Source organism: Erpetoichthys calabaricus, chromosome 1 (assembly GCF_900747795.2).
Source record: "Erpetoichthys calabaricus chromosome 1, fErpCal1.3, whole genome shotgun sequence".
Classification (NCBI taxonomy): Eukaryota; Metazoa; Chordata; class Cladistia; order Polypteriformes; family Polypteridae; genus Erpetoichthys; species Erpetoichthys calabaricus.
The window spans coordinates 82,992,206-83,004,999 of NC_041394.2; the positions used below are offsets into that span (position 1 = coordinate 82,992,206).

At 38.1% G+C, this 12,794-nt stretch overlaps 1 protein-coding gene across 3 annotated transcripts in view; it reads left to right on the top strand.

Annotated features, from left to right (window-relative positions):
- The window catches only part of LOC114652703 (equilibrative nucleoside transporter 2-like), a 50,700-nt gene extending 40,272 nt beyond the window's left edge, over positions 1–10,428 (top strand). For all 3 annotated transcript variants that reach the window (XM_028803033.2, XM_028803028.2, XM_028803041.2), the window contains exons 9-13: positions 715–836; positions 1,599–1,701; positions 3,507–3,592; positions 7,668–7,867; positions 9,450–10,428. In XM_028803033.2, the coding sequence (XP_028658866.1) occupies positions 715–836; positions 1,599–1,701; positions 3,507–3,592; positions 7,668–7,867; positions 9,450–9,561 (623 nt within the window). In that variant the 3' untranslated portion in view covers positions 9,562–10,428. The remainder of the gene's footprint in view (positions 1–714; positions 837–1,598; positions 1,702–3,506; positions 3,593–7,667; positions 7,868–9,449) is intronic.
- The last annotated feature ends 2,366 nt before the right edge of the window (positions 10,429–12,794 follow it).

The window sequence follows — 12,794 nt, forward strand, 5'->3', positions numbered from 1 at the left end:
CATCTTAATCATTAAATAAATACCAAGAAGTAAGGTCTTTCCATGTTGGTCTGAGATTTCCTCCTCTGTTCCACAAACTTTAGACATTAGTTTGATTGACCTGTTACAAGCGAGTGTTAGATGGTGTGCGATTATAACCTGTAGTAGACTAGCAGGTTAAATTCCTTCCTTTTCACCTAAATTTGGATAAGAGGCTTAGTGCAATTACTTATTCTGTAGAATCTCTTCATTGCAAGCTGAGGCTCAGTCAGGGTTCTTTACATGCATTCTAAAACTGCAGTGGCAGCACTGGGTCACTTAAAAAACAAAAAACCTGGATGACATATGACATTTCTACATGTTTTACAGCATTAGTATAGTATATGGTATGATTTTACCAAGATACCACTGAGTTAATTTTTAAGCTTTCAAAGCTCAAACTTTGTGCACGTTATCCACAAAATTTCTAAAAAATCTGTCCATTTGTTCCCAAGTAATAGTGTCCACAACATTTTTGCTACAGACATGTGTTATTCTGTTGAAAACTTGGGAGTCAATTTTTTCTTTCTTTCATGAAAACAGTGTTTCATCCTTATATGAGATGATAAAAGTAAACACGCGTACAGTTAAGTTTAAATGAAGTCATGTCAAAAGGCCTTAAAATGCAAAATATTACATTTTTAAGTAATTTTAAAGGCAACGAATAACACTAACACTTTTTTTTCCTTTTTAAAGAAAATGGAAAGGAAAATGGCCATGCCAATGGTGGCAAGCAAGCCTATCTCGCACTTGACCAAACTGAGAATGGAGAGGTGAATACGCAGAAAAAGTCTTCTGTATTCCAAGTTCTTAAAAAGGTATAAATTTTGAATTTAATTGGTCAGACTGGTCATAAAGGAGTAGAATCTTAAGTGTAGAGGAGCAAAGCTACCATCAGTTGTGTGCAGCAAGGCTCCACTACACCCTGTCTTAAAATAGCTGATAACTGGATGAATTCTGAACAACTAAAGCCATTTTTAATTCCATGCCAATGTTCCATGCATCTGTTTTATTCTTTCATTGATATTATTTATACTAATGTAATTTTTCCTCTTAAGAAATAAGTCACACATTTTGGATAGATTATTAATAAAATAAGAAATCTGCTGATGCCATAACATTCTTGTATTAGATTCAGCAGCCTTGGTTTACATGTACTTTTATCAAATTTAAGGGCAGAAGGCAAAGAAAAGGAAGGAAAACATTTTCTAGCCTAATATATGAACAAAAACATAATTAATTCGGATTGATGTTGGGTTGCAGTAGGGGGCTGGCGCCAATCCCAGTGAACATAGGGCACAAGGTGTTGTCCAGTCCATCACAGGGCAAATGTGCACACACACCCCTGAACAAAACATCCAGTATTTGTTTGGGAAGTTTTAACAAATTAAAGTTTGAGTAGCAGTTAAAAAATATCATGCATTTTTGACTAAATATTTAAAAAAAATACTTTTGACTGCAGTGTGTTGCCTTTACTGAATGTATGAATCAAATGCATTAAAATACATTTCTTTACATGCGGACTTAATCACTGTGATGTCTGTAAACATACAGTATGACTTTATTCTTTCTATCTACAGATAAAGATGATGGCTTTCTGCATCACACTTGTGTTCACAGTGTCCCTCTCTGTATTTCCTGCAGTCACAGCTGATGTTAAGAGTCAATTTGGAGATCCATGGAGTAAGTGTAGTTACTTTTATACCATTACCTTCTTCAGTAAAAAAATAATGATCTATTTTTCTTTCCAGATTAGGATGAACCTTAAATTTGGTATCTAGCGCTCTATACCATATGTGGCATATTGCTGCATTCTCCCTTCGTGATCTTGTCCCTTTAATCTATATATCCTCCAGTCTGTCAGTTTTGTTCATGAAAATGTCCTGCTGTGATGATTATTTCCTCCTGCAGCTGGAAAATGTGTTGCTCATTGTGTGGTGCAAACTGGGCAGGCAATCTTAGCACATCATTGGGAGACCCTCTGGTGTATCATTGAAAGGAGCTATGAGGCACCACTCATTGGTGCAGTGAGAGGCAAAAGCAATTCAAAGTACATGCACAACCAGGGAGGAGAGGTACTATGTTCCGAGGAAAAAGGATAAATACAATACAGTTTATTTTTTGTAAAGCCCAAAATCACACAAGAAGTGCCGCAATGGGCTTTAACAGGCCCTGCCTCATGACAGCCCCCCAGGCTTGAGTCTCTAAGAAGACAAGGAAAAACTCCTTAAAAAACCCTTGTAGGGGAAGAAACCTCGGGAAAGGCAGTTCAAAAAGAGACCCCTTTCCAGGTAGGTTGGGCGTGCAGTGGGTGTCAAAAGAAGGGGGTCAATACAATACAATACAATACACAGAACAGAACAAATCCTCAGTACAGTATAAAAATAAAAATTTTACAAGTACGGACCAGAATTTAACAGTAGATGATATCACATAATATGATTTGGATAAATACTTTTCTTACCTTTCAGCAGAGAATATTTTAGCCTTTGTCTTGCGAGTGAACCAACTAAAATCCTCCTGCTGCCTCCACTGCCATCTCTTCTTCCTCCAGTGTTGTCCTGGGATGAGTGTCTTAGAAATAATGTCCAAAATGGTGTCTAACAAGGTGGATGAAAGTATGTTTAGAGGTGACAGCTATAGATAAGATGTCCACATCCAGATAAGGAGTCAGTCAGAAGATGGAATTTTGCCATGATTTGAAAACTCATAAATATTTTAAAACATTACTATATGTTGTGCCTGGTGTTAGGTGAGGTATTTTTCCTGCGCAACAGTAGATACACTGCAACTGTCAGTCTGTCAGAGTAAATTAATGCACAAGGAGTTGAGCTTGAGATAATATCATCCTAGTGATTAGTAAAGGCCAAGTCATGTAAACTGAAAAATCCTACAAAAGAAGATGGTTGTCCAGCAGATGAACTGACATATGAAAGAATTCTCAACACATACAGTACATACAATTAATTGGGTCCTTTTGGTAGTTTATATATGCAGGAGTTATGGTGCATTCGATACCCTGCTAATCCCACCAACCCTTCATTTTCCTCCAAATAATATGCAAGTTAGTTACACTATTCACTATTTTCTATTCTAAACAATTTCACCCGTTTCTATTCACTTGCATTCCGTGACCTTCAGTAATACTGATGGTTTCCTCATTATATAACATTACTTCTATTTATTATTTATTTTATTTTTATTTATGTTCATATATTTTTATTTCTATTTATGTTATTTGTTTGTTTTTCTTTTATTCTATTATTGTAAAGCACTTTGCCCACAGCATTCCTGTGTTGTTTTAAATGAGCTATATAAATAAATTGACATTGACATTAAACTGGCAAATCTGAATTGACCCCATGTGTGAGTGTGAGAGACGGCACTGGACTTCCTACGATCTGGAGATTCTATTGAGCGGGGTCAGTCATTTTCTTCACTCTTATTTCTTTATTGACATCCACATTTTTTAATTTCTTCACTTCCAGACAAGTATTTCATTCCTGTCTGCTGCTTTCTGGCATTCAATTTGATGGATTGGGCAGGACGATCTGTGACAGTGTGTGTTCGATGGGTGAGTCCTTCATGTAAATGTTTACAATGTGGGTTTTCAGGTTTTAGTTTACTTAATTTTTTTGAACTATTTTCAAAAGACCAATTTAGAGTAATCATGCAGGTTTAATTGAAGAAAAAAAAAATTGTTTTTTGGTATACAGTAATCCCTCCTCCTTCGCGGGGGTTGCGTTCAGGAACCCCCTGTGAAAGGTGAAAATCCGCAAAGTAGAAACCATATGTTCATATGGTTATTTTTATATATTTTAAGCCCTTATAAACATTTCCCGCACAATTATACAGCATAAACCCTTTGTGTTCTCTTAGATATTAGGTAAGATTCGTTGAAATTATGTATGTAAACACAGTTTATATACAGTAAAACCTAAATATTATTTTAAAGATATCGAGCATCTCCAATATCACATATGTTACAGCCATTACGACAGACAGGCCACCAGCAATAAATACGTACAATGCAAGAAAAATTGTACACAGTAAAATGTGTGTACAGTGACACTAAACTATGTACATGGAATATGTACTGTACATAGATAATTAATTATGGTTACTCACCAACAATGACACGACGACTTGTCCGATAACGATGAGTTTAATTTTACTGCACAACAAAGGATAGCGTTACAGCTCTTCTAAAGGAGCCTCTTCAGGCGACAGTTGTTCTTCTTCCAGCACTCTTCAATCCAAATCCCTAAAACAGATTCCATCCAGACTACTGCCTTGTCACGTCCACTTGCAACTCGTTTTGCGCCCTGGTTAAAGGACACTGCGGCCGTAGATCTTATATGCTTTTCCTCCTTTTTAAATAAAAAGAATCGTGGACTCATTGATGCCGTAATGGTGTCCTGCAGCGGTGTAGCTGTTCCCTTCCTTCAACATATCCAAAACTTTTACCTTTTCTGCAATCATTTGCATCTTCTGTTGGCGCTTGGACACGGCCCCTGAAGCAGTAGCAGGAGCACGTTAATGCTGAATGAGTGAGATGAGACTTCCTGGTTAATGCAGCACTCCGTCGCTGAGCCAATCAGCAGCACACAGGAACTTAACTGCGTGCTCTGATTGGGTAGCTTCTCAGCCATCCGCCAATAGCATCTCTTGTATGAAATCAACTGGGCAAACCAACTGAGGAAGCATGTACCAGAAGTAAAAAGACCCATTGTCCGCAGAAACCCGTGAAGCAGCGAAAAATCCGTGTTATATATTTAGATATGCTTACATATAAAATCCACGATAGAGTGAATCCGCAAAAGTTGAAGCGCGATATAGCGAGGGATTACTGTACTGTATTAATCCCCAAGGGGAAATTCTTTTTGTTTTTGCATATCCCAACTTACTTAGGGGCAGAGCACAGGGTCAGCAGTTTGTACAGCGCCCCTGGATCAATTGCAGGTTAAGGGCTCAAAGGCCCAATACAGTAGCATTCCTTTTGCCACTAACAGGATTTGAATCGGCAGCCTTCAAGTTACCAGCCCAAACCCTTTAGCCACAGAGCCACTACACCAGACAAAAATAGTAACAGAAAATACAAACGCTGCAACATTTTACATGGTGATTAAAAAGGAATGTCTTTTAAAATATGTCTAGCTGCTGCCTTGGTTATATTGAGAATTTATAGTGTTTTCTTTAGATAGTCTTGCCAGTAATTAAAACTCCTCCTTAACCCTTGTGCTGGGGAGGATGAGTTTAGATCATTTTGGAACTAAATTTCTGTTACTTATTTTTAAAAATAATTTGTTTTCATGTAATGTTTGAGTATTTGTTACAGAAGCAAGGAATGAACTACTTCAAAAACTGACATGTATACTGTACAGATGATGGATACATTTACAAATTAATTCAGGCACGTTGAGAAATTAATGTGACATTGTGCACATTTGAAAAATAAGTTATTATGAGCATATTATGCTTGTCAATTAGGCAGGAAATGTCAGACTGGAAAAATGTAATACAACTTCTTTTCCCAATTTTGGCTGTAAATAGACTATGGTACCTGTATAGAATTCACATGATCTTAAAGTCTGTTAGGTGCCTTGCATCCACAAGAGGGTGCTAGTCAATAATAATTATTGTAAAAATAATAAAGTACAGTAATGTTTAATATGTCTATCAGCTGCATGCTAAATAAAAGACTACTCTTAGGTGTCTCAGGATAATGCACCCACTTGGGGTTGGGAAAAAATATTTCTTGTACAAACACAGTGCAAAAAAAAAGCCTGCTCTCGCCTAGCGCAACGGGACCGTGTCTAGCAGATTGTTACTCACAGACACAACATTATCTGCTTGACCAGCTATGAGTGTTTAGTGTTCCTGCTTCCACAGATGTGCAAGTATGGTCAGGAATTTCTCAGCTGGCTGTGAAGTAGTCTCTTGCGTCACTGAATCCATCGCCCATTGACAGCGCTTTTTTCTTTTTGTAGGCCTGCTTATGCAGCGCAGGTTGTACTCTTCAATTCCAAATTTTTCCACTGTTACCGTCCACTAGTTTTCCTATGTACTTCCTGAGTGATTCCACTGTCAAATGACTTGAATGGTAGAAGTGCGTTTTGAGGTTGCTGGTGGTATTGAAATATTGAAATGTTCATGTACCAGTCATGGCAGTGCTACCTGAGATCAGCCCCAGACTTTGCTCTCTACTGCAGACTGCCTTCGTAGTTAGGAACATGTTTTACTTGCAAATTCATAGCTGCAAATTTATATTTTATTTAGGGGTTGTTAGGACAACTAGAAACCATGTTGTACACGCTTGTGCAAATTAACTGAAACAGACTCTGAAAATAAAAACGAGTTTTGCTCAATTTTTTTTATTATGAATAATATACTCGCATCAATACATGATGTGACCTTCTCAACTCTTGATGTGGTTTGGCATGGAATCCACCAATTTTGAACAGTCTTGGAGGGTTGTGGGGTCTCTGTACCAAACTTGAATTCGGGACTGAATCATCTTCTTCATGGTTGTGCAGTCCATTTCCATAAATTCGTTGCTTATAAATAAACTACAAATTTTCACTTGGCTTCAGATCAAAAGAGTTTCCAGGCTACTCCAGTCTGTTCATTTGATTCTCATTGAAAAATTTCTTCACTTGTTTCAATGCGTAACACGGGGCCACATCTGAAATAACATTTCCGTTCTGGAGCAACTTTTTTGTGGAGACGTTCATTCTTTTGTGGTGAGTGCATCATGCCCTCGACTCGGTGCAAACAACAAATGCCAGAATAGCTGAAGCAACCCCAAAACATCTTCTTTTGTGAAGGCTTCACGCAATCCATGGTCTTTTTCTAAGCAACGACTCCAGGGAATGGACTGCACAACTATGGAGATGATGATTCAGGCCTTGATTCAAGTTTGGTACGGAGACCCCAAAATCATCCAAGACTCTTCAGAATTGGTAAATTCCAAGCCAAGAGTTGAGGAGGTCATGTCATACGTACTAATGTGAGTATATGAATATTACTCGTAATAAGAAAATGATTTTTGTTGTTTACAGAGTTTGTTTCAATTAATTTGCACAAGGGTATAATTTTTACCATACAAGTTTCATTTAATCTGACCAGAAACGGATCAAGGTAGTATGGCACCTTTTCTTCTCAAAGGACAATTGCCACCTGGTGACTTCATTAATCTTGTGTGAATGCATTATCTAGCCATGCCTTCCTTAAGATTTACAGTTTTCCCTTACATATTTAGTTTCATTTATGGAACGTACTTGCTTCAGTTGTTTGATATAAAATAAACGGAGTCAAGTGATTGCTGCAGCTACATTGATCCACCTTCAGCATTCTTTGCTGTACTTCATTTTTAATTGATTGTAGTTTCTGACGTCAGTGCTGATAGAAAGCTATTTATAAACTACGTAATCCTTGATGTAAAATAAAAACGTAGATTGCAGTGTTTATCTTCTCGTTTTTAGAATGCTGGTGAAAAAGATATAAATAAAGGATAAGCACAGAAAGTAACAGGCTAGTGTAGGGCATGAGAGCTGCTAGCTCTACTTTCGTCACTCTTTACAACTCTTTTTATAAGGCATTAAAGCAGTATTTTGGAATTAATTATCATCATGTTTGTCTCTCCTCAGCCTTCGAAGAACAGTTGTTTTTTCCCACTACTGGTTTGTGCACGCATCGTCTTCATACCTCTGTTAATGCTGTGCAATGTCCAGGAGCGTACCTATCTCCCAGTGATTTTCCATCATGATGCCGTCTTTGTTATCCTCATGGCGCTCTTCTCTTTCACCAGTGGCTATTGTGCCTGCCTATCCATGTCCTACGCACCTCAGTGAGTACTACTGCTAGGCTTATGCTTGGAGGATACAGCTGTTTTAATTAAAAAGATGAGAGATGTGTTGTCTATTGCAAGTGAAATTAATAATGGCAGTATTTTAATAATTCTGTGGCATTACAGAAGGGGAGCTAAAATAGGTTAAGTTTTAACAAGGAGGACAGATAAAGCTCGTTGCTATTAAAAGTGCAAGATTTCTTCTGTTTCTTTGAAAAAAAAAAAAAAAGGTCAAACCGCTCTTGGTTTTGAGCGCTCAGACCCTCTCCTGGCAACAGTGAACACAAGGAGCTGTCCTGTCCGTCACAGGCCCCATTCACAGGCCCACACTCCAAAGAGAATGTGTGAGGGACACCGGGGTACCCAGAACAAAGCCCAAGCAAACGTGGGGATGATATGCAAACTTCACATGGACAGCAACTGGCTGCATAATATACTAAAAATGAAGTTCGATGGATTCTACATTGACATTATGAAGCTGAAGTTAGTAGCAAAACCAGGGCTGAATACATATTGCAAATAAGTAATAAAATTGAAAGCTTTAAAGAATGTAATGTGTCAGTGGCATTGAGCAGATTGCCTTGCCTTATGTGATGCAGCATTTCTGTGGCGGGGCTACATGACGGACTACTGCTATATGGGAAAAATGAGGTAAAAAAATATAAGTTAAATGTTAATAAACCCAAGACTGGGTAATTATGGGTAGCTCATAATACTCCAACCAGGTTAGATGTCAAATAACCTTCAATGGAAAATAACTAGCCAGCTCTTAAACATTATTATTATTATTTATTCAGTTAATATTAGGCTAGAACTTGAGACCTACACCTTTTTTTTTTTTTTTTTCCCCAGCTCTCTTTAAAACTTTAAACCTTAACCCTTCTCGTGTGAATTTAAGTGGCATCCATCCAATCTATTTATCTAGTTCACGACTGCAGTGCCTGCCCTAGGAGGGGAATCTGTGCTGGATAGTATGCCAGTCTACAACAAAGCGCACACTGGCACTAATCTGATGTCAGTGTTTAGAGGAGACGTTGCAGAGTCCCCACACTAACAGCCATGCCACCATACCACTTAGCAAACCGCATGCCTTTCACATTTCACGGCCTTTGGCTTCCTTATGCCGCTCAGTAAACTGTATGCTGGTGTACAGGCCAGGGGTCAGTAAAGATCCTAGAAACACAGCTAATGTATCTCAGCTGTGACGGTAAGAAGCTCATGGCTTTGTACCCCGGGTCCTCCCTGCGTGGAGAGCACTTTGAGTTTTGAGCAGAGCACTATCTTAATGTAAAGAATTATTATTACTGCCATATTATTTAGGTCTTAGTTTTAAGCACCTTTTTGCTTTCAATTCATAACTCCATATTTGTATTTTGATTTGACTGTATAGTTTCACTTTTTCTGAAAATGTATGATTGCTTTGATGCCTTTGTTTGCATTATGTGCAATGTACAGATTTACATTAATGACCTGGAAGCCAAGATTACTGTGGCAAAGTGTTCAGATAGCTGTCATGTTTTTTATTATGTTCATTACTGAAAATGCCTTCAATTCTTATTTCTTTTCTCTTCAATCCCCACAGAATGGTTGAACCCCAAGATGTCGAGACAACTGGGGCCTTGATGACCTTCTTTTTGGCATTAGGGTTGTCTCTGGGGGGTGCACTCTCGTTTCTTCTACGAATGATTGTCTAGAAGTGGAAACATGCAAATCCCCATTTTATATATAAGTTTATTTATTTATTTTATATTTTCCTAAAGGCTGCCTAGCAGATGAATCAGAAGATTATAAAAATCTGTAAAAATCTTCGAGTGAAGCATTGAAATTTTAGAATTATGAACAGTAATTTGTTTGAATTTAGTTTTTAAACTAGTAAATTGGTTTTGTATGTGCTAGCTTTAGATTTAATTTAATTTTAGTTTTAATTTAACCTACACAATTTTTTCACATTTCTTATGAACCATCTTTTGAAGATGTATAAATAATATCAAGTGTTTGGTTTCTCTTTTATCTCTTGGACTTTTTCACTTTTGGGGCTGAAAGATCTAGTCATGTAACACAGTATCATTTTGTTTTTTTTAATGGCTGTAGATAGGCAGATTTTTTTGTTGTACATCATGTCAGAGAGAACTCGACACTGAATGTAAAAGTATTTGAACAAGCGGCGCACTGTGGCGTTACCAGCGCTGCGGTGTGAACTGCCAGGCCTGTCTGCTCAGAGCGGCGCCAGCTTTGGGTTCAGCTTTTTCTTTTTAGTCCTTTATTTTTCATGTTTATTAGTCTATTTTTATATTTTTTTGTTTTAACAAATGGGAACAAAGTAAACATAAGGGATTTTAAAGTTTATTTTTGTATTGCTTGGTATTACAAAGCGTGTATTGTTCTTTATATTTATTTTATTTTTTAAATGCATAATTTTTGTTTTATGTTCAAATGTTACATCCAAGTACAGTGAAAATCAAAGGGAATCGGGCAGATGGCTTGTAAGGTTAGAATATCCATCATGGGAGAGTTCACGATAGACTTCATGATTCTGTGCTTTGTGTACTTATTGGAAATCTGTTGCAAAAACTACTTGCAGATAAAAGTATAAAACAGAACAATTGTTTTTCATTTTTGTTAGCAGCTCCTAAAACGTCACAACTAATACTCAAGTGTTTACCATCCAAACACCCCATTAATGTAAACTCCCATTGTAGACTTACCTAAATTATAATATACACCCCGTTTAATAAATTAAAGAGAAGCCACACTGAAGTAAAACGGCACGTAAGGATGAAGAGCTGCTGGGTAAGCTCTCTCTGTCCTGTAGTGACCCAGCTGGTCTTCATTAGGTGGGTGGCATCTTCTGTGCCTAACCATGGCATAAAAAGGGCATTGGCAGCAAGTACCCAGAGTGCCCTGCTGTAGGACAGCACAAGATAACCAGCCAGTCCCTCCCTCCACATATTCAATACATTAAAGTAGGAGGGACGAGTTATAGCAAACAATCTGAAAATCCTCTTAATTATATATAACGCAATAGATAACGCCAGTTCATTCTTTAAAGGAAATACTGTATCAGGTTTGTAAATAATTAATGCAGGAGAGGACAATGTAAATAGTATGCATTGAGGGTTTTATTTTTTTTAATGTAAGTATCCGTAGCTGAAAATAATGATAATTGTTTAGATTGACAGCAGTCATCTCTGCCTATAATTAATATCTCTCTCTCTGTGTATATATAATATGTATATGACTGGAATGATTTTTTTTTTCTTCACTTACGCCACACTTGTGTGCCCCACTGAGGCACGTCAGGCTGTTCAGCTCTTACGTATTACATTGTTAAGGAAGCAGGATTGTTTCCAGACATAAACAAGTCAGATCTCTAGAATGAGGACCCCAGAAGGATTGTTAATGCACTGAAGGAAGCACATGTGCTGTGACCTGCACACTCCTAACTAGCTGGCCGGCCCCCTGTCTTCATAACACTAAACGTATAGAGAAATGTTTAATTTGCGAGGGCTCCTTAATTACTTGCCATGTCCACAATGTGCACAAAAGTTTTAGTTACGGACAACCCCAAACTCCATCAATCTCGGGGAAATCTATCTATCTATCTCTTTCTTTCTTTCTTTCTTTCTTTCTTTCTTTCTTTCTTTCTTTCTTTCTTTCTTTCTCCTGTAGAGATTCTGCATTCCCTCTAGCTGGCCTCACCCTGTAGATGTAATCCGGTGACCCAACACAATTTAACAGTTAACTATGTAGTGGGGCACCTGAATGGCAGTCATGCAATAAAAGTGCACCCTTATACCCTTGTAAGCCGTCTAGCTGCTGTAGGATGAGCAACTTGTCGAAGTGCCATGATGAAGCACACTGGTGTTAGGATTGTTCCGCTGGACCTGACCCACTCAGTGCTGCATGTGGTCTGATGGCTCGTGAATATACTGTACATCTGAATGCCGAGCTCGGCCTTGTGGTCATTTGTCTGGCTTGAGTTGTTCGGTCGGAGTTTGGTGTTTTTTAATTTCATTTGCAATCATTAAAACAGGACTTGCTGTTGTAAAGCATCTGCTGTGTCTCTTTATTTCTCAGGAGCTCCTGTTTTCCCATTTTTCTTTTCTTATTTAGGTGGATATTCTGTGCAGTGCGCAGCTGTGGCCATCAATGTAAGTGGGAAGTTTCAGCCAACAGGCCATTGCTTTCGTGTAAGCGTCGTGTACCTTTGTGTGCTGTCTGTATGTTTACTGCTCAGTGGACGTTGTCTAAATCGGGCACATGACAGGATCAGCGTTGGATGGTACTAACATTTTGATTTCAGTATTGATGGCAGCTTTTAGAGCTGAAACAAATAATGGCTACCTCCAAAAGCTGCGTCTTACTTCAGCCTCCCTGGTGCATCGTGTTGAAGTCTGTACAAAATGGACATTTTTCTACAACTGCAGTGGCGAGTTTCATGAGCTTCAATGAGAGGTTGCAGGCATTGAAAGGAAAGCTGACGTTTACTTCTGGTACTGAAAATCCAAAAATTCTAACACCACACTGTTTAAAAAATCTGTTTTGTTTTTCAGTATCGGTATGACATGCATTCCTAGTCACGATGTTTCGATGGGCTCCAAATGTTTCTATTCGACTTCCTGGCAGAGCCGTTCCGCTTGTGGTAAATAACCCTGACATTGTGCTGTGCAGAATGACCAAACACAAAAATGATAAGTCCACGTGTGGCAGCAGGCGTCCAGCTCATTCACAGAAAATTGCACTGTTAGTCCAAAAAAGTTGAATATTAAAGGACTAGATGCCAATAAATAGACAGGTTTTTTATTCAGTTACACAAATCACTAGATCCTGTGAGCTTCTTAATAAAATCCACACCAAATTCTTATTTAAATAAACACCCATCATTATTTTTTGGAACTGTAATTCACATGTTACAATCGCAGTGGAG